The sequence below is a fragment of the Limanda limanda genome, chromosome 6 (assembly GCF_963576545.1).
Source record: "Limanda limanda chromosome 6, fLimLim1.1, whole genome shotgun sequence".
NCBI classification, from domain to species: Eukaryota; Metazoa; Chordata; class Actinopteri; order Pleuronectiformes; family Pleuronectidae; genus Limanda; species Limanda limanda.
Window position 1 is genome coordinate 22668448 of NC_083641.1, and position 22055 is coordinate 22690502.

General features: G+C 40.0%; 5 protein-coding genes across 5 annotated transcripts; all 5 read right to left on the minus strand.

Annotated features, from left to right (window-relative positions):
* Positions 1–320: 320 nt before the first annotated feature.
* LOC133004030 (odorant receptor 131-2-like) lies at positions 321–1253 on the minus strand. Its single transcript, XM_061073894.1, has one exon. The coding sequence runs from the start codon at positions 1251–1253 to the stop codon at positions 321–323; it is 933 nt and encodes a 310-aa protein (XP_060929877.1).
* A 3366-nt stretch (positions 1254–4619) lies between these two features.
* On the minus strand, positions 4620–5552 carry LOC133002956 (odorant receptor 131-2-like). The gene has a single exon (XM_061072545.1). It carries the CDS (start codon positions 5550–5552, stop codon positions 4620–4622), a length of 933 nt encoding a protein of 310 aa, XP_060928528.1.
* A 3939-nt stretch (positions 5553–9491) lies between these two features.
* On the minus strand, positions 9492–10424 carry LOC133004028 (odorant receptor 131-2-like). Its single transcript, XM_061073893.1, has one exon. The coding sequence runs from the start codon at positions 10422–10424 to the stop codon at positions 9492–9494; it is 933 nt and encodes a 310-aa protein (XP_060929876.1).
* Positions 10425–13767: 3343 nt separating this feature from the next.
* LOC133004035 (odorant receptor 131-2-like) lies at positions 13768–14700 on the minus strand. The gene has a single exon (XM_061073901.1). It carries the CDS (start codon positions 14698–14700, stop codon positions 13768–13770), a length of 933 nt encoding a protein of 310 aa, XP_060929884.1.
* A 2265-nt stretch (positions 14701–16965) lies between these two features.
* On the minus strand, positions 16966–17898 carry LOC133002957 (odorant receptor 131-2-like). The gene has a single exon (XM_061072546.1). It carries the CDS (start codon positions 17896–17898, stop codon positions 16966–16968), a length of 933 nt encoding a protein of 310 aa, XP_060928529.1.
* Positions 17899–22055: the final 4157 nt, after the last annotated feature.

The window sequence follows — 22055 nt, forward strand, 5'->3', positions numbered from 1 at the left end:
AGCACATTCAACTGTTTCATTAAGATACAATGATGTTTCATGAACAAAATTACTGTATAAGACATTCTTAATACCCTCTAAGGCCTTTTTGGAGGAAAGAAATTTAGATATTGTTTTAGAATTTCATAATAAAACGGCAGATACACATGGCATATACATTTACCCAGAAGAACAAGGACTTTGTGTTTTGTCACCATAACTTACAAGGGACTTGCATTAGGAAGGGTCTCTTAAAAGCGTGTGTGTGTAAAAATTAAGAATATAAACATGCTCCAATGTGCACATGGGCTCCTGACTCCTGTCTTTAATCTTATATAATTCTACGACCAGGGTTTGACCTTTTTTGAGCAGCAGACAAACGTTTTTCTGATGTAGCCCCTGATACTCTGGTCTCTGAAGCCGTAGATGAGCGGACTCAGAAAACGTGGGACAAGGACGAAACAGAAGTAATTAAAAAAAGCAAGGTCTTCTGGAGGCCAGTTGACGTGCAGCACTATGAGATTCTCAGTGATGGGATGGGTGAAGGCCAGCATGCACAGCAGCAGCTGGAAGCCGTGCAGCAGCACTGTGTGCATGGCTTTGCTCACAGACACTCTGTCCTGTCTCAGCTTCCTGGTCTCCAGCAGGATTCTCATATATGTAAAGAGGATGATGACGGCGACCACTGCAAAGAAGAGCAAACTGACAGCAGCTTTGAACAGAGTCTGGATCGGAGACGGGTTGACAACAATAGTATTGCAAATCACAGGGGTGGAGAGGACATCCACAGAAGGATCATGTTTCCCGATGGAGAAGTCAATGACAGGGAAGATGCAGCTGATGAACCAGAGAGACAGAATAATGATCCAGATACGGTCTGAGCGCCAGGAGGCCGGGCGTCGCAGGGGGTAGACAATGGAAATGTAACGCTCCAGTGACATGGTGGCCAGGATTAAGGGGGTGTTCTGGAAAGTGGCGTAGGATATGAAGAACAGGGGAACACAGAATACAAGAGCAAAGTTCACCCTACCCATGACGAAGAGGGAGAGCAGCACAGAGGTCATGACCTGGAGGGTGTCGTTGACCAGCATGGTGGCGAACAGGATGTAGCGGGACGTGTCCATGAACTGCCTGTGGGACGCAAAGATGTGCAGCATGACAGCGATGCAGCACAGGAAGACGCAGCAGAACGGGACGACCACACACACCTTGATGATCACAGACAGGCTCCTGTGGGAGGTTGCGTTGGTTGGAAGTTCAGTCATATTCTGCATGTTGCAGCTGTGGAGGCCGGGGAGCACACATGATAAAGCAGTTAAAGCTCCATGTACATACTGAGAAGTAAAATAAATACACACATAAAACAACAACATAATATAATTGACAACAGAAAGAACATTACAAATACTGTATTGACTTTAAGCAATTTGAACATCCATCTTTCATAATAACAAAGCACTTCATTCACCTACAAATGTCTACCTCCGTCAACAAAGTTCAGATTTCTATTCTTCTCATCATAAGATGTTTTTTCGATGAACGTTCCTGAGACGTTCTCCCTCTAATCTCTGGCCTCGTTCCTATATGTTGTGTCTAATATAGGCCTCATTCCTCCAGAGATAAAGTTATTTCATGCTTTCATCATTAAGCATTATGTTTTTCATCATCAACAGATTTCAGTGGGGAGTTGGACTCACAGGCTGAGATGAGACATGTGAAAGGAAGCTCTGAACATGGACAGTGTTGTGACAAACAACTTTTCTTAAATCATATCGTCTTAAAATCAGAACAAACACGTAACAAGTGATGTTCCACTAAACTTGGTAAGGACCCTCAGAACCCCTTCAAAGCAATGTTGGGCAATGTCTTTGTGGAACCACGTGGCCTCCTCGGCCTACATGTGTGCTCAAAACTTGAAACAAGCATGCCGCATGTTCTGTAGTGAACTCAGTCTTCCTGGGTGCAACATGTTTTCTTTGTTCTTGGAAGGCCAAGAAACTCAGTCTCCCAGGGGGCAACAGGTCTCATTGTTCTCCCAGGATGCCAAGAGGTGTGAACTTTTGCCACCAGGGTCAACTCCAATTGGTCACTCTGGCCCATGACCTGTGAGGTCACCGGTCCAATATAAGGGAACGTCTCCCCCAATTCTCTCTCTCTTCCCATCAACCCCTTCAAGGACAGCAGGCTGTCCAGCCTCTCCTCTCCTGCATCGCCTAGCGGGGGTCTGGCTGCTCCAGCCTGGCATCTTCTCTTCACATCCAAATCTACAAGAGGACCACAAAGGTCTAGCTTCCAGCTCACCTTCTCAAGAAAACCTCCTGGCCCTTCATGGTCTACCAACTCCTAGCAGCGACTTGGTGTCCTGCAGGTAAGGACTTTGAATAAGCAACGGAGCCCCACAGCTCAACAGAACCGCGAAAGCAGAAACCTTACAACCAACCAGAGACTTCACACAAAGCAAGGACTAACGGCGAACTGCACAGCAACTTTCTCCCTTTCTAAGGACTGGTAGCATACTGGGCTTAATTATTATACTAGACTAAGCAAGACTGTTTATTTGATTCTGGGTGGTGTTTATAAGTTTGGTGTATGTGGTACAATTGTGTGAAAGTTAAATGAAAGTAAGGTTAGTTTGTTATGCTCTTCCCAGGCTCTCTCTCCCTGAATCTTTCATTATCTGATAAGCATCCACGCAGACACACATATGTCCTCACCTCATTAGCTCAGACCCCCGCTAAATGTCGTAAAACCACTTCTGAAGAAGGGGGGCTGTTAACCTTAGTTGGCCAAACCACCATTTTGAAAGAATGCTTATCAAGATATGAACTGTGGCCAGCCACCATTTTGAGAACATCTTCATTTACACACAAACATACACATCTTCGTTAGTTAGTACGTTTTGTTAGTAATTTGTGTTTTTATACTTTATTATGTTCATAATAAATGTTTTCTTTCACAAATGTTCTTTCATTAATGTGGCATGAGTACATTTTGCCAACCTCTATACTGTCAAGAACTCTATAAACCTTCACTGTTCATTATATAATCTTATAATAGTAAATATTGAGATTTCTAATTGAACTAGATCTAAACAAGACTGATCTTAATCAATCAATTGGCTATCTTTTCCTTTCTGTGAAGGGTGGTGTTCCGAGAGAGCTTTGATAAACTAAAGTTATGATTTAATATTAATATTTTAAATAATAATGTTTTATATTTTATTTTTGATAACCAAATTTACTGAATGCCTAAAGGCACACCATCTTATGGTATCACTCCTAACCATTATTGCACAACAGCAATGTAATAAAACTGGGATTGTTTTAAAAGTATTATTTATTATTTACAACTCGTTTTATCATCAGTTATATCTCCAAACCAAAGTTTTAGCAGAGTGCAATTGCTTTTACAGTTAATCAATTTCCAACATTATTTGTTATTTACAGGTGGAGAGCACAAATAATGTTATTATTTTATAATAATAATGTTGATAATATAATTATTTGATTTTATATTCAAATGTAAGTTTCAGCTCACAGATTTTAACAATGTTTAAACATTTATAGTACTTTAATTTTTACAATATTTATTATAAAGTCTGAAGCTCACAGACTTGCTCATGAATCCTGCAGGATCAGCAGTGCTTAATTGGAGAGAGAGAGAGAGAGGCTGAAGCAGCTGCCAGATTCTGTCATAACAACAAAAATTCAATCCCACAACTGTAAACAACCTGGATTGACTCTGGTGGTGGATCCATAAATGTGTCGATATTGAGGACAAACAATCAGTATCTGGTTATTTCTTGTTCAGAGATTGTACATTCTGTTCTCTCCGCATCACATTTAATCTTTGAATTACATCAGTACAACTTGAAATGTTCACTCCCTTTGTGTGTATGCAAGAACAGGGTTGCTGCAGATTTCATGAAACTAGGTTTAAGACATTGAACAGTCGTATAGAAAACAAATTTATACTTTTAAATATGTTTCATGATAACATTGGCACATGTTTGAAAGTATGACAGAAAACCAGTTGAGACATAAGGACTTATAATATTTTAATTCATATCACATGGACTCATATAACACACATTTCCACTGTTAATAATCATTCAGTGGATCCAGATATGTTTCATGAAATGGGCAATGAATCAAGCAATGCTATTTTTTGTCAGCCTCTTCTTACATTTTCCATCATGAGACAAAGAGCATCCTAAAGCAGCAGCTGTGACAGTGTTTGCTGCAGATCTGATGCTGCTGACTGACACAAAACAAAAAGGGATTGATAAATCTTCTGCAGCACATTCAACTGTTTCATTAAGATACAATGATGTTTCATAAACACAATTACTGTATAAGACCTTCTTAATACCCTCTAAGGCCTTTTTGGAGAAAAGAAACTTCAATTTTTTTTTTTCATAACTTAGCCCACTTATTTGTAATGAATATCATAGTAAAATGGCAGATACACATGGCATATACATTTACCCAGAAGAACAAGGACTTTGTGTTTTGTCACCATTACTTACAAGGGACGTGCATTAAGAAGAGTCTCTTATATGCCAGAGTGAAAAGTAAGAATATAAACCTGCAACAATGTTCACATGGGCTCCTGACTTCTGTTTTTAATCTTATATAATTCTACGACCAGGGTTTGACTTTCTTTGAGCAGCAGACAAACTTTTTCCCGATGTAGACCCTGAGGCTCTGGTCTCTGAAGCCGTAGATGAGCGGACTCAGAAAACGTGGGATCAGGATGAAACAGAAGAAATTAAAAAAGGCAATGTCTTCTGGAGGCCAGTTGGCATGCAGCACTATGAGAGACTCAGTGATGGGATTGCTGAAGGCCAGCATGCACAGCAGCAGCTGGAAGCCGTGCAGCAGCACCGTGTGCATGGCTTTGCTTACGGACACTCTGTCCTGTCTCAGCTTCCTGGTCTCCAGCAGGATTCTCACGTAGGTAAAGAGGATGATGAGGGCGACCACTGCAAAGAAGAGCAAACTGACAGCAGCTTTGAACAGAGTCTGGATCAGAGATGGGTTGACAACAGTAGTTTTGCAAATCACAGGGGTGGAGAGGACATCCACAGAAGGATCATGTTTCCCGATGGAAAAGTCAATGACAGGGAAGATGCAGCTGATGAACCAGAGAGACAGAATAATGATCCAGATACGGTCTGAGCGCCAGGAGGCCGGGCGTCGCAGGGGGTAGACGATGGAAATGTAACGCTCCAGTGACATGGTGGCCAGGATTAAGGGGGTGTTCTGGAAAGTGGCGTAGGATATGAAGAGCAACGGAACACAGTAAACCAGAGCAATGTTCACCTGACCCATGACGAAGAGGAAGAGCAGCACAGAGGTCATGAGCTGGAGGGTGTCGTTGACCAGCATGGTGGCGAACAGGATGTAGCGGGACGTGTCCATGAACTGCCTGTGGGACGCAAAGATGTGCAGCATGACAGCGATGCAGCACAGGAAGACGCAGAAGAACGGGATGACCACACACACCTTGATGATCACAGACAGGCTCCTGTGGGAGGTTGCGTTGGTTGAAAGTTCAGTCAGATTCTGCATTTTGCAGCTGTGGAGGCCGGGGAGCACAAATGTTAAAGCAATTAAAGCTCCATGTACATACTGAGAAATAAAATAAATACACACATAAAAACAACAACATAACCTACTTGATAACAGACAGAACATTGTAAATACCATATTGACCTTAAAGCAGTTTGAACATCCATCTTTCATAATAACAAAGCACTTCATTCACCTACAAATGTCTAGCTCCGTCAACAAAGTTCAGATTTCTATTCTACTCATCATAAGATGTTTTTTCGATGAACGTTCCTGAGACGTTCTCCCTCTAATCTCTGGCCACGCTCCTATATGTTGTGTCTGATATAGGCCTCAGTTCTCCAGAGATAAAGTAATTTCATGCTTTCATCATTAAGCATTATGTTTTTCATCATCAACAGATTTCAGTGGGGAGTTGGACTCACAGGCTGAGATGAGACATGTGAAAGGAAGGTCTGAACATGGACAGTGTTTTGACACACAACTTTTCTTAAACCATATCGTATTAGAATCAGAACAAACACGTAACAAGTGATGTTCCACTAAACTTGGTCAGGACCCTCAGAACCCCTTCAAAGCAATGTTGGGCAATGTCTTTATGGAACCACATGGCCTCCTCGGCCTACATGTGTGGTCAAAACTTGAAACAAGCATGCAGCATGTTCTGGAGTGAAGTCAGTCTTCCAGGGTGCAACATGTTTTCTTTGTTCTTGGAAGGCCAAGAAACTCAGTCTCCCAGGGGGTAACAGGTCTCATTGTTCTCCCAGGATGCCAAGAGGTGTGAACTTTTGCCACCAGGGTCAACTCCAATTGGTCACTCTGGCCCATCACCTCTGAGGTCACCGGCGAAATATAAGGGAACGTCTCATCCAATTCTCTCGCTCTTCCCATCAACCCCTTCAAGGACAGCAGGCTGTCCAGCCTCTCCTCTCCTGCATCGCCTAGCGGGGGCCTGGCTGCTCCAGCCTGGCATCTTGTCTTCACATTCAAATCTACAAGAGGAGGAGCAAAGGTCTAGCTTCCAGCTCACCTTCTCGAGGAAACCTCCTCGCCCTTCAAGCTCTACCAACTCCTAACAGCGACTCTGTGTCATGCAGGTAAGGACTTCGAACAAGCAACGGAGCCCCACAGCTCAACAGAACCCCAAAAGCAGAAACCTTACAACCAACCAGAGACTTCACACAAAGCAAGGACAAACGGCGAACTGCACAGCAACTTTCTCCCTTTCTAAGGACTGGTAACATACTGGGCTTAATTATTATACTAGACTAAGCAAGACTGTTTATTTGATTCTGGGTGGTGTTTATAAGTTTGATGTATGTGGTGATATTGTGTTAAAATTAAATGAAACTAAGGTTAGTTTGTAATGCTCTTCACAGGCTCTCTCTCCCTGAATCTTTCATTATCTGATAAGCATCCACGCAGACACGCATATCTCCTCACATCATTAGCTCAGACCCCCGCTAAATGTCGTAAAACCACTTCTGAGGGAAGGGGGTGGGGGGCTGTTAACCTTAGTTGGCCAAACCACCAATTTGAAACCATGCTTATCAAGATATGAACTGTGGCCAGCCACCATTTTGAGAACACCTTCATTTACACACACATACACATCTTCGTTAGTTAGTATGTTTTGTTAGTAATTTGTGTTTTTATACTTTATTATGTTCATAACAAATGTTTTCTTGTGTTCTTTCATTAATGTTGCATTAGTGAATTTTGCCAACCTCTACACTGTCAAGAACTCTATAAACCTTCACTGTTATATAATCTTTAATAGTAAATATTGAGATTTCTAATTGAACTAGATCTAAATGAGACTGATCTTAATCAATAAATTGGCTTTCTTTTCCCTTCTGTGAAGGGTTGTGCCCCGAGAGAGCTTTGATAAACTAAAGTTATGATTTAATATTAATATTTTAAATATTAATGTTTTATATTTTCTTTTTGATAACCCAATTTATTGAATGCCTAAAGGCACACCATCTTATGGTATCACTCCTAACCATTATTGCACAACAGCAATGTCATAAAACTGGGATTGTTTTAAAAGTATTAATTATTATTTACAACTTGTTTTATCATCAGTTATGTCTCCAAACCAAAGTTTTGGCAGAGTGTAATTGCTTTTACAGTAAATCCATTTCCAACATTATTATTTTAAAATAATAATGTTGCAGGTGGAGAGCACAAATAATGTTATTATTTTATAATAATAATGTTGATAATATAATTATTTGATTTTATATTCAAATGGAAGTTTCAGCTCAGGGATTTTAACGTTGTTTAAACATTTACAGTACTTTAATTTTTATAATGTTCATTATAAAGTCTGAAGCTCAGTCACAGACTTGCTCATAAATCCTGCAGGATCAGCAGTGCTCAATTAGAGAGAGAGAGAGAGAGGCTGAAGTAGCTGCCAGATTGTGTCATAACAACAAAAATTCAATCCCACAACTGTCAACAACCTGCATTGACTCTGGTGGTGGATCCATAAATGTGTCGATATTGAGGACAAACAATCAGTATCTGGTTATTTCTTGTTCAGAGATTGTACATTCTGTTCTCTCCACATCACATTTAATCTTTGAATTACATCAGTACAACTTGAAATGTTCAATCCCTTTGTGTGTATGCAAGAACGGGGTTGCTGCAGCTATAATAAAACTAGGTTTAAGACATTGAACAGTCGTATAGAAAACAAATTAATACTTTTAAATATGTTTCATGATAACATCGGCACATGTTTGAAAGTATGACAGAAAACTAGTTGGGACATTAGGACTCATAATATTTTAATTCATATCACATGGACTCATATAACACACATTTCCACTGTTAATAATCATTCACTGGATCCAGATATGTTTCATGAAATGGGCAATGAATCAAGCAATGCAATTTTTTTTCAGCCTCTTCTTACATTTTCCATCATGAGACAATGAGCATCCTAAAGCAGCAGCTGTGACAGTGTTTGCTGCAGATCTGATGCTGCTGACTGACACAAAACAAAAAGGGATTGATAAATCTTCTGCAGCGCATTCAACTGTTTCATTAAGATACAATGATGTTTCATAAACACAATTACTGTATAAGACCTTCTTTATACCCTCTACGGCCTTTTTGGAGAAAATAAACATCAATTTTGTTTTTGAAAGGACCTGTCATAACTTAGCCCACTTAATTTTTAATGAATATCATAGTAAAATGGCAGATACACATGGCATATACATTTACCCAGAAGAACAAGGACTTTGTGTTTTGTTACCATTACTTACAAGGGACGTGCATTAAAAAGAGTCTCTTATAGGCCAGAGAGAAAAGTAAGAATATAAACCTGCAACAATGTTCACATGGGCTCCTGACTTCTGTCTTTCATCTTATTTATTTCTACGACCAGGGTTTGACTTTCTTTTAGCAGCAGACAAACTTTTTCCCGATGTAGACCCTGATGTTTCAGAAATGGGCAATGAATCAAGCAATGCAATTATTTTCAGCTTCTTCTTACATTTTCCATCATGAAACAATGAGCGTCCTAAAGCAACAGCTGTGACAGTGTTTGCTGCAGATCTGATGCTGCTGACTAACACAAAACAAAAAGGGATTCATAAGGCTTCTGCAGCACATTCAACTGTTTTCTTTAAGATACATGATGTTTCATGAACAAAATTACTGTATAAGATATTCTTAATACCCTCTAAGTCCTTTTGGAGAAAATAAATTTCAATTTTGTTTTTGAATTTCATAATAAAACGGCAGCTACACATGGCATAAACATTTACCCAGAAGAACAAGGACTTTGTGTTTTGTCACCATTACGTACAATGGAAGTGCATTAAGAAGAGTCTCTTAAAAGGGTGTGTGTGTGAAAAGTAAGAATATAAACCTGTTCCAATGTTCACATGGGCTCCTGACTCCTGTCTTTAATCTTATATAATTCTACGACCAGGGTTTGACTTTCTTTGAGCAGCAGATGAACGTTTTCCCGATGTGGCCCCTGAGGCTCTGGTCTCTGAAGCCGTAGATGAGCGGACTCAGAAATCGTGGGATCAGGATGAAACAGAAGAAATTAAAAAAGGCGATGTCTTCTGGAGGCCAGTTGGCGTGCAGCACTATGAGATACTCAGTGATGGGATTGCTGAAGGCCAGCATGCACAGCAGCAGCTGGAAGCCGTGCAGCAGCACCGTGTGCATGGCTTTGCTCACGGACACTCTGTCCTGTCTCAGCTTCCTGGTCTCCAGCAGGATTCTCACATATGTAAAGAGGATGATGACGGCGACCACTGCAAAGAAGAGCAAACTGACAATAGTTTTGACCAACGTCTGGATCGGAGATGTGTTGACAACAATATTTTTGCAAATCACAGGGGTGGAGAGGACATCCACAGATGGATCACGTTTCCCGATGGAGAGGTCAATGACAGGTAAGAAGCAGCTGATGAACCAGAGAGACAGAATAATGATCCAGATACGGTCTGAGCGCCAGGAGGCCGGGCGTCGCAGGGGGTAGATGATGGCAATGTAACGCTCCAGTGACATGGTGGCCAGGATTAAGGGGGTGTTCTGGAAAGTGACGTAGGATATGAAGAACAGGGGAAGACAGTATACCAGAGCAAAGTTCACCTGACCCATGACGAAGAGGAAGAGCAGCACAGAGGTCATGAGCAGGAGGGTGTCGTTGACCAGCATGGTGGCGAACAGGATGTAGCGGGACGTGTCCATGAACTGCCTGTGGGACGCAAAGATGTGCAGCATGACAGCGATGCAGCACAGGAAGACGCAGCAGAACGGGACGACAACACACACCTTGATGATCACAGACAGGCTCCTGTGGGAGGTTGCGTTGGTTGGAAGTTCAGTCATATTCTGCATGTTGCAGCTGTGGAGGCCGGGGAGCACACATGATAAAGCAGTTAAAGCTCCATGTACATACTGAGAAGTAAAATAAATACACACATAAAACAACATAATATAATTGACAACAGAAAGAACATTACAAATACTGTATTGACTTTAAGCAATTTGAACATCCATCTTTCATAATAACAAAGCACTTCATTCACCTACAAATATCTAGCTCCGTCAACAAAGTTCAGATTTCTATTCTTCTCATCATAAGATGTTTTTTCGATGAACGTTCCTGAGACGTTCTCCCTCTAATCTCTGGCCTCGTTCCTATATGTTGTGTCTGATATAGGCCTCATTCCTCCAGAGATAAAGTTATTTCATGCTTTCATCATTAAGCATTATGTTTTTCATCATCAACAGATTTCAGTGGGGAGTTGGACTCACAGGCTGAGAGGAGATATTTGAAAGGAAGCTCTGAACATGGACAGTGTTGTGAGTGACAAACAACTTTTCTTAAATCATATCGTATTAGAATCAGAACAAACATGTAACAAGTGATGTTCCACTAAACTCGGTCAGGACCCTCAGAACCCTTTCAAAGCAATGTTGGGCAATGTCTTTGTGGAACCACATGGCCTCCTAGGCCTACATGTGTGGTCAAAACTTGAAACAAGCATGCAGCATGTTCTGGAGTAAGGTCAGTCTTCCTGGGTGTAACATGTTTTTTTTGTTCTTGGAAGGCCAAGAAACTCAATCTCCCAGGGGATAACAGGTCTCATTGTTCTCCCAGGATGCCAAGAGGTGGAAACTTTTGCCACCAGGGTCAACTCCAATTGGTCACTCTGGCCCATCACCTGTGAGGTCACCGGCCCAATATAAGGGAACGTCTCGTCCAATTCTCTCGCTCTTCCCATCAACCCCTTCAAGGACAGCAGGCTGTCCAGCCTCTCCTCTCCTGCATCGCCTAGCAGGGGCCTGGCTGCTCCAGCCTGGCATCTTCTCTTCACATTCAAATCTACAGGAGGAGCAGCAAATGTCTAGCTTCCAGCTCACCTTCTCAAGGAAACCTCCTTGCCTTTTAAGCTCTACCAACTCCTAACAGCGACTCTGTGTCCTGCAGGTAAGGACTTTGAGCAAGCAACGGAGCCCCACAGCTCAACAGAACCCCGAAAGCAGAAACCTTACAACCAACCAGAGACTTCACACAAAGCAAGGACAAACGGCGAACTGCACAGCAACTTTCTCCCTTTCTAAGGACTGGTAACATACTGGGATTAATTATTATACTAGACTAAGCAAGACTGTTTCTTTGATTCTGGGTAGTGTTTATAAGTTTGATGTATGTGGTGATATTGTGTTAAAGTTAAATGAAAGTAAGGCTAGTTTGTAATGCTATTCACAGGCTCTCTCTCCCTGAATCTTTCATTATCTGATAAGCATCCACGCAGACACGCATATGTCCTCACCTCATTAGCTCAGACCCCCGCTAAATGTCGTAAAACCACTTCTGAGGGAAGGGGGTGGGGGGCTGTTAACCTTAGTTGGCCAAACCACCATTTTAAAAGCATGCTTATCAAGATATGAACTTTGGACAGCCACCATTTTGAGAACACCTTCATTTACAGTACACATACACATCTTCGTTAGTTAGTACGTTTTGTTAGTAATTTGTGTTTTTATACTTTATTATGTTCATAATAAATGTTTTCTTTCACAAATGTTCTTTCATTAATGTTGCATAAGTGAATTTTGCCAACCTCTACACTGTCAAGAACTCTATAAACCTTCACTGTTCATTATATAATCTTTAATAGTAAATATTGAGATTTCTAATTGAACTAGATCTAAATGAGACTGATCTTAATCAATAAATTGGCTTTCTTTTCCTTTCTGTGAAGGGTTGTGCCCCGAGAGAGCTTTGATAAACTAAAGTTATGATTTAATATTAATATTTTAAATATTATTGTTTTATATTTTTTTTTGATAACCACACCATCTTATGGTATCACTCCTAACCATTATTGCAAAACAGCAATGTCATAAAACTGGGATTGTTTTAAAAGTATTATTTATTATTTAAAACTTGTTATATCATCAGTTATGTCTCCCAACCAAAGTTTTGGCAGAGTGTAATTGCTTTTACAGTAAATCAATTTCCAACATTATTATTTTATAATAATAATGTTGCAGGTGGAGAGCACAAATAATGTTATTATTTTATAATAATAATGTTGATAATATAATTATTTGATTTTATATTCAAATTTAAGTTTCAGCTCACGGATTTTAACGTTGTTTAAACATTTATAGTACTTTAATTTTTATAATGTTCATTATAAAGTCTAAAGCTCAGTCACAGACTTGCGCATAGATTCTGCAGGATCAGCAGTGCTCAATTGGAGAGAGAGATAGAGAGAGGCTGAAGCAGCTGCCAGATTGTGTCATAACAACAAAAATTCAATCCCACAACTGTCAACAATCTGCATTGACTCTGGGGGTGGATCCATACATGTGTCGATATTGAGGACAAACAATCAGTATCTGGTTATTTCTTGTTCAGAGATTGTACATTCTGTTCTCTCCACATCACATTTAATCTTTGAATTACATCAGTACAACTTGAAATGTTCAATCCCTTTGTGTGTATGCAAGAACAGGGTTGCTGCAGATTTCATGAAACTAGGTTTAAGACATTGAACAGTCGTATAGAAAACAAATTAATACTTTTAAATATGTTTCATGATAACATTGGCACATGTTTGAAAGTATGACAGAAAACCAGTTGAGACATAAGGACTTATAATATTTTAATTCATATCACATGGACTCATATAACACACATTTCCACTGTTAATAATCATTCAGTGGATCCAGATATGTTTCATGAAATGGGCAATGAATCAAGCAATGCAATTATTTTCAGCCTCTTCTTACATTTTCCATCATGAGACAATGAGCATCCTAAAGCAGCAGCTGTGACAGTGTTTGCTGCAGATCTGATGCTGCTGACTAACACAAAACAAAAAGGGATTCATAAGGCTTCTGCAGCACATTCAACTGTTTTTATTTAAGATACAATGATGTTTCATAAACAAAATTACTGTATAAGATATTCTTAATACCCTCTAAGTCCTTTTGGAGAAAATAAATTTCAATTTTGTTTTTGAATTTCATAATAAAACGGCAGCTACACATGGCATAAACATTTACCCAGAAGAACAAGGACTTTGTGTTTTGTCACCATTACGTACAATGGAAGTGCATTAAGAAGAGTCTCTTAAAAGGGTGTGTGTGTGAAAAGTAAGAATATAAACCTGTTCCAATGTTCACATGGGCTCCTGACTCCTGTCTTTAATCTTATATAATTCTACGACCAGGGTTTGACTTTCTTTGAGCAGCAGACAAACGTTTTTCCGATGTAGCCCCTGAGACTCTGGTCTCTGAAGCCGTAGATGAGCGGACTCAGAAAACGTGGGACGAGGACGAAACAGAAGTAGTTAAAAAAAGCAAGGTCTTCTGGAGGCCAGTTGACGTGCAGCACTATGAGATTCTCAGTGATGGGATGGGTGAAGGCCAGCATGCACAGCAGCAGCTGGAAGCCGTGCAGCAGCACTGTGTGCATGGCTTTGCTCACAGACACTCTGTCCTGTCTCAGCTTCCTGGTCTCCAGCAGGATTCTCACATATGTAAAGAGGATGATGACAGCGACCACTGCAAAGAAGAGCAAACTGACAATTGTTTTGAACAGCGTCTGGATCGGTGACGGGTTGACAACAATAGTTTTGCAAATTAAAGGGGTGGAGAGGACATCCACAGAAGGATCACGTTTCCCGATGAAATAGTCAATGACAGGGAAGATGCAGCTGATGAACCAGAGAGACAGAATAATGATCCAGATACGGTCTGAGCGCCAGGAGGCCGGGCGTCGCAGGGGGTAGACAATGGAAATGTAACGCTCCAGTGACATGGTGGCCAGGATTAAGGGGGTGTTCTGGAAAGTGGCGGTGGATATGAAGAGCAGGGGAACACAGTATACCAGAGCAAAGTTCACCCGACCCATGACGAAGAGGAAGAGCAGCACAGAGGTCATGACCTGGAGGGTGTCGTTGACCAGCATGGTGGCGAACAGGATGTAGCGGGACGTGTCCATGAACCGCCTGTGGGACGCAAAGATGTGCAGCATGACAGCGATGCAGCACAGGAAGACGCAGAAGAACGGGATGACCACACACACCTTGATGATCACAGACAGGCTCCTGTGGGAGGTTGCGTTGGTTGGAAGTTCAGTCAGATTCTGCATTTTGCAGCTGTGGAGGCCGGGGAGCACAAATGTTAAAGCAGTTAAAGCTCCATGTACATACTGAGAAAAAAAATGAATACACACATAAAAGCAACAACATAATCTTCTTGATAACTAACAGAAAACTTCCAAAATTGTAAATACTCCTTTGACTTAAAAGCAGTTTGAACATCCATCTTTCATAATAACAAAGCATTTCATTCACCTACAAATGTCTTCCTCTGTCAACAAAGTTCAGATTTCTATTCTTCTCATCATAAGATGTGTCTTCGATGAACGTTCCTGAGACGTTCTCCCTCTAATCTCTGGCCACGCTCCTATATGTTGTGTCTGATATAGGCCTCATTCCTCCAGAGATAAAGTTATTTCATGCTTTCATCATTAAGCATTATGTTTTTCATCATCAACAGATTTCAGTGGGGAGTTGGACTCACGGGCTAAGATGAGATATGTGAAAGGAAGCTCTGAACATGGACAGTGTTGTGACATGAAACTTTTGTTAAATCATATCGTCTTAAAATCAGAACAAACACGTTACAAGTGATGTTCCACTAAACTTGGTCAGGACCCTCAGAACCCCTTCAAAGCAAAGTCATAAAAGTGGGATTGTTTTAAAAGTATTATTTATTATTTACAATTCGTTATATCATCAGCTTTATCTCCAAACCAAAGTTTTGGCAGAGTGTAATTACTTTTACAGTAAATCACTTTCCAACATTATTATTTTATTTTGTTATTTTATAATAATATATTATATTATTATTATATTTATATTATATTATTATTTTATAATGATAATGTTGATAATATAATTTTTTATTTTATATTCAAATAGAAGTTTCAGCCAATGGATTTTTACTTTGTTTAAACATTTATGGTATTTACATTTTTATATTATTCATTACAAAGTCTGAAGCTCAGTCACAGACTTGCTCATGAATCCTGCAGGATCAGCAGTGCTCAATTGGAGAGAGAGAGAGAGAGGCTGAAGCAGCTGCAAGATTGTGTCATAACAACAAAAATTCAATCTCACAACTGTCAAAAACCTGCATTGACTCTGGTTGCGGATGCATGAATGTATTTATATTGAGGACAAACAAGGTTTAATCAGTATCTGGTTATTTCTTGTTCAGAGATTGTACATTCTGTTCTCTCCGCATCACATTTTTCTTTGAATTACATCAGTATAACTTGAAATGTTCACTCCCTTTATGTATATGCAAGAACAGGGTTGCTGCAGATTTCATAAAACTAGGTTTAAGACATTTAACAGTCGTATATAAAACAATTTAATACTTTTCAATATGTTTCATAATAACATCGGCACATATTTGAAAGTATGACGGAAAACTAGTTGGGACATTAGGACTTATAATATTTTAATTCATATCAAATGGACTCATAAAACACACATAAACAAAATTACTGTATAAGATATTCTTAATACCCTCTAAGTCCTTTTGGAGAAAATAAATTTCAATTTTGTTTTTGAATTTCATAATAAAACGGCAGCTACACATGGCATAAACATTTACCCAGAAGAACAAGGACTTTGTGTTTTGTCACCATTACGTACAATGGAAGTGCATTAAGAAGAGTCTCTTAAAAGGGTGTGTGTGTGAAAAGTAAGAATATAAACCTGTTCCAATGTTCACATGGGCTCCTGACTCCTGTCTTTAATCTTATATAATTCTACGACCAGGGATTTCCAATGATAATAATCAATCAGTGGATCCAGATATGTTTCATGAAATGGGCAATGAATCAAGCAATGCAATTTATTTTCAGCTTCTTCTTACATCTTTCATCATGAGACAATGAGCGTCCTAAAGCAGCAGCTGTGACAGTGTTTGCTGCAGATCTGATGCTGCTGACTGACACAAAACAAAAAGGGATTGATAAATCTTCTGCAGCACATTGAAACTGTTTCATTAAGATACAATGATGTTTCATAAACAAAATGACTGCATAAGACATTCTTAATACCCTCTAAGGCCTTTTTGGAGGAAAGAAATTTCAATTTGGTTTTTGAAAGGACTTGTCATAACTTAGCCCACTTATTTTTAATAAATATCATAGTAAAATGGCAGATACACATGGCATATACATTTACCCAGAAGAACAAGGACTTTGTGTTTTGTCACCATTACTTACAAGGGAAGTGCATTAGGAAGGGTCTCTTATAGGCCAGAGTGAAAAGTAAGAATATAAACCTGCTCAAAAGTTCACATGGGCTCCTGACTTCTGTCTTGAATCTTATTAATTCTACGACCAGGGTTTGACTTTCTTTGAGCAGCAGACAAACTTTTTCCCGATGTAGCCCCTGAGGTTCTGGTCTCTGAAGCCGTAGATGAGCGGACTCAGAAAACGTGGGATCAGGATGAAACAGAAGAAATTAAAAAAGGCAATATCTTCTGGAGGCCAGTTGGCGTGCAGCACTATGAGAGACTCAGTGATGGGATTGCTGAAGGCCAGCATGCACAGCAGCAGCTGGAAGCCGTGCAGCAGCACCGTGTGCATGGCTTTGCTCACGGACACTCTGTCCTGTCTCAGCTTCCTGGTCTCCAGCAGGATTCTCACATATGTAAAGAGGATGATGATAGCGACCACTGCAAAGAAGAGCAAACTGACAACAGCTTTGACCAACGTCTGGATTGGAGACGGGTTGACAACAGTAGTTTTGCAAATCACAGGGGTGGAGAGGACATCCACAGAAGGATCACGTTTCCCGATGGAGAAGTCAATGACAGGCAAGATGCAGCTGATGAACCAGAGAGACAGAATAATGATCCAGATACGGTCTGAGCGCCAGGAGGCCGGACATCTCAGGGGGTAGACGATGGCAATGTAACGCTCCAGTGACATGGTGGCCAGGATTAAGGGGGTGTTATGGAAAGTGGCGGTGGATATGAAGAGCAGGGGAACACAGTATACCAAAGCAAAGTTCACCCGAGCCATGATGAAGAGGAAGAGCAGCACAGAGGTCATGACCTGGAGGGTGTCGTTGACCAGCATGGTGGCGAACAGGATGTAGCGGGACGTGTCCATGAACTGCCTGTGGGATGCAAAGATGTGCAGCATGACAGCGATGCAGCACAGGAAGACGCAGAAGAACGGGATGACCACACACACCTTGATGATCACAGACAGGCTCCTGTGGGAGGTTGCGTTGGTTGGAAGTTCAGTCAGATTCTGCATTTTGCAGCTGTGGAGGCCGGGGAGCACAAATGTTAAAGCACTTAAAGCTCCATGTACATACTGAGAAGTCAAATAAATACACACATAAAAACAACAACATAATCTACTTGATAACTGACAGTAAACTTCCAGCATTGTAAATGCTTCTTTGACTTTAAAGCAGTTTGAACATCCGTCTTTCATAATAACAAAGCACTTAATTCACCTACAAATGTCTTCCTCTGTCAACAAAGTTCAGATTTCTATTCTTCTCATCATAAGATGTTTTTTCGATGAACGTTCCTGAGACGTTCTTCCTCTAATCTCTGGCCTCGTTCCTATATGTTGTGTCTGATATAGGCCTCATTCCTCCAGAGATAAAGTCATTTCATGCTTTCATCATTAAGCATTATGTTTTTCATCATCAACAGATTTCAGTGGGGAGTTGGACTCACGGGCTGAGATGAGATCTATGGAAAGAAACTCTAAACATGTACAGTGTTGTGACACACAACTTTTCTTAAATCATATCGTCTTAAAATCAGAACGAACCCGTCACAAGGTATGTTACACTGAACTTGGTCAGGACCCTCAGAACCCCTTCAAAGCAAAGTCAAAAAACGGGATTCTTTTAAAAGTATTATTTATATTTACAACTCATCATATTATCAGTTATATCTCCAAACCAGTCTTGGCAGTGTAATTACTTTTACAGTAACGCAATTCCAAACATCATTTACAGTGTTTGCCACTCAAATAATTGATGATCCACATTGTCTACAATAAGCTGATGATTTACATTATTCTAAGTATGATGTTCACATGAGTTGCTAATAGAATATTCCATTCATATCCGTGGTTGCATGTTACAGAGCAAAGTCTGATTAGGACGTCAAGCAGTTGGTAATTGTCGTGTACATGATGTTTCAAGATGCTGTGAAAACTCAAATAAGACGTTATAATGCAATTAAGACGTATACATGTGCATCATGTGACTACTCCTCATGCCTTGATTTAATTATTGATTATTCTGGTTATGACGGTGAGAGTCATCAGAGCATGATGTTTACATGGCACTGTCTTATTCAGACTTATGTCTTAATTGGGTTGATTTTGGAATATTTCTGTCAATGTTAACTTAAAGTTCCATTGTGTAGAATCTAGTGACCTCTAGTGGTGAAGTTGCATTTTGCAGCTGAACCCCTCACCTCACCCTCCCCTTCCAAACATGAACCTGTGGTAGCTTCAGTTGTCATAAAAACTCAAAATATGTTTAGTTTGTCCAGTCTGGGCTACTGTAAAAAACATGGGGGCCTATGTAGAGAGGACTCGCTCCTGATGGAAATTGACTGTTTCAATAGAAAACGACAATTTGTACAATTTAAATGAAACAGGCTAATGAAACAACACTAGGATTATTTATTTTATATTTAATTCTGTCAATACATCCCTTTCACATAAATCTTACACACTGGACCTTTAATCGGACTGAGTCTTGTCTGTCACTGCAGCAGTGCATTTCTGTTGTCCAGCTGTAGCACATTTGAATGTAAACCAGTTTGTAGAGGATCAGAATTAAACCAGGATATTAAGAGAACCTGTTTGAACAGCTGTATTATTTCTCCATGCTGTTTGCCCTGTGGGGTGAAAGTCCTGAACACGACAGGTGCATGAAGACTTTGTGCAACAGGACATATTTCCCTATTAAAATAAACAGATGGCTCCAGCACAGAGTTGAAAAACGTGGACAGATTTTGTTTAAGTATTTTTAATTAATTTATCTAACTATTTATTTCCAGCTGATGTAGTGCTGTCACTCAACTGAGCCGTTTCCAGCTGTCATGGGGGCGGCTCTCGTATCGATCGCTGGCACTGAGAGGATTCTGCTGAGCAGACACTTCCATGTGAGCTGGGTCAGACTCGTTCAGGGCAGTTTGTGAACTGTTGAGCAAAGTGTTTTTGGCAGAAGTGCTTCTTACTTCAGCCCACAGTGCTGACGTCAATGCAGGCGACGCTCTGTGAGCTGTAGATGTCACGAAAGTCAGTGAAAGTGAGTCTCTCTCTCACGATGAGTCTATTACTGCAGGATCCAGATTGCTTGGCCTCATGATAGAACTTTGAGAGATGTCGAGATTCCTACTTTTTTAATTGTAACGGGTATCACTGATGCCTGTAAAGAGATTAAGTGCAGTGTTGTTACTATCACTGCAGAATTTTTTATGTAAAATTGCACTCGCAACATTTCTACTACCTTAAATATTCCGAGTCCAATATTACTTGGTCAATACTTCGATGACTTACTCCTCCAATGTTCCTGTTTGCATGCAGCCGTTACCTGATTCATTTAAAAATGTATTCTTAGTGGATTTCGTGTTCACTGCACAGAGGCCAGGCCGTGTGGTGCAAATTGCCCTAAAGCCTGAGACCTGTTTGAGACACATGTTCCGAATGCACTGTTATCATGAAGGTTGCTCCTGAAACACTGAAGGTATCATCATCTCACGTGTTTTAATATGAAAATATTTGAGAAGATGTTGTTTGCATGACCCATATTACATTGTCACTATTAATAGGAATAAAACATAAGAATTAAGTACCGAATGGTAAACATGTGTAACAGTGTGGTGCACGGCAGAAAGATGCTTTAACTCAGGGTTCGAGGACCTTTGACTTTGGTTGAGCATATATGAGAGAAGGTAAATATTATTGACAGTCGTTGTAAAGATCATTACTGTGCATTTCAGCACTGTGTATTTTTGCTTGTTTAAATGGGTTTTCTTACTATCCTGGAATTATTCTTATTGTAGTATAAGTAAATACCACTAGTAAAAACTCAAATTTGGGATTCACGAAGTTTATTAACTTTTTGGACTAATAAATATGATACTGATCTGAAACAAACCTGGTGCCACTTTTTCAACAGTGTTCCAGTGTCAGCCTCTTGAACCACATCACTCATGTCAGTCATCACAGCACAATTGTAACCTACAGGTCAATTAACAGTATTGTTATTCAGAAAGATGATGAAGCACATGAAGAGTGTTTCCTGACACGTTGTCCACTGGAGTGAGCTGCTGCAGTGCGCGATATCTCCAGAGCACAATTAGAGGACAAGTCTCATATCCCCTGTTTAGTAATTAACAGACTGGCTGATTATTAACGTAAAGCTCCCGAGTCTAATTGCGTAACCTGAAGTTTTCACTTGTTTGGCAAACAAGTTGACTCTATAGAGAACAGCTCAGAGGGGGCTCGTCCGCTATTTACACGCGTCCTGCGTCAGAGGACACGTCTGCAGGGGATTGGACCAAACTGTGCAAAACAAACTTTCTGCCTCTGAACCCCAGAGGATGTCAACTCAGCAGAAAAGTTATTTGCAGGCAATTAGACAGAATCTATACTCTTACTAATCTGTGAAATATAAAATGGCCTATTTAAGTGTGGAATACAAATTAAACTATTTTCAGTGAAATAAACTAAACCGCTATAAGAGAATGGGTTTAATAAAGGGTGCAACTGAAAAATACAAAGAAAACCCCAAGAAAATATGGTCTCATTATGTTTACCTACAGTCCAGATGGTGTAAAAATAAGACCTTCATGAAAAGTTTATGATTATATAGAATTCTTTAGTGATATCCAGCAGTTGTTGTTGACTTTTCTGTGTGTTTGTTTTCATCAGTGGTGTATAAAGTACTTGAAAGCCATACTTAAAAGTAAAAGTACAGATATCTTACTTAAAAGTAAAAGTCACGCGTCAGAAAATGACTTGAGTAAAAGTCTTAGAGTTGCTCATATTAAATGTACTTAAGTATCAAAAGTATCTGGTGTTGAAATGTACTTAAGTTTCAAAAGTAAAAGTACAGGTACCAAAATTAAAGTGCTTTTTATAGTAGGCCTATACAGACACAAAACAACCCAAAATTGTTCAGTTCAGGATTTATTTCAACTGACTGAAAAACTATAACAACATTATATATATAATGTATAATTTTACAAATTTTGAACCCGAGATGCTAAGGTTAAAATAGTATTGGACAACTGCATCTGAACTTCTAGAGACAACAAAGAATCGACACAACAGAATAAACAAGTGCCTCTTGATTCTACCTAAGAACACTAATAGACCTGCCACTAATAGACCAAATGAACCTTTTGTGTCTATTAGCTGTATTTTGTAAC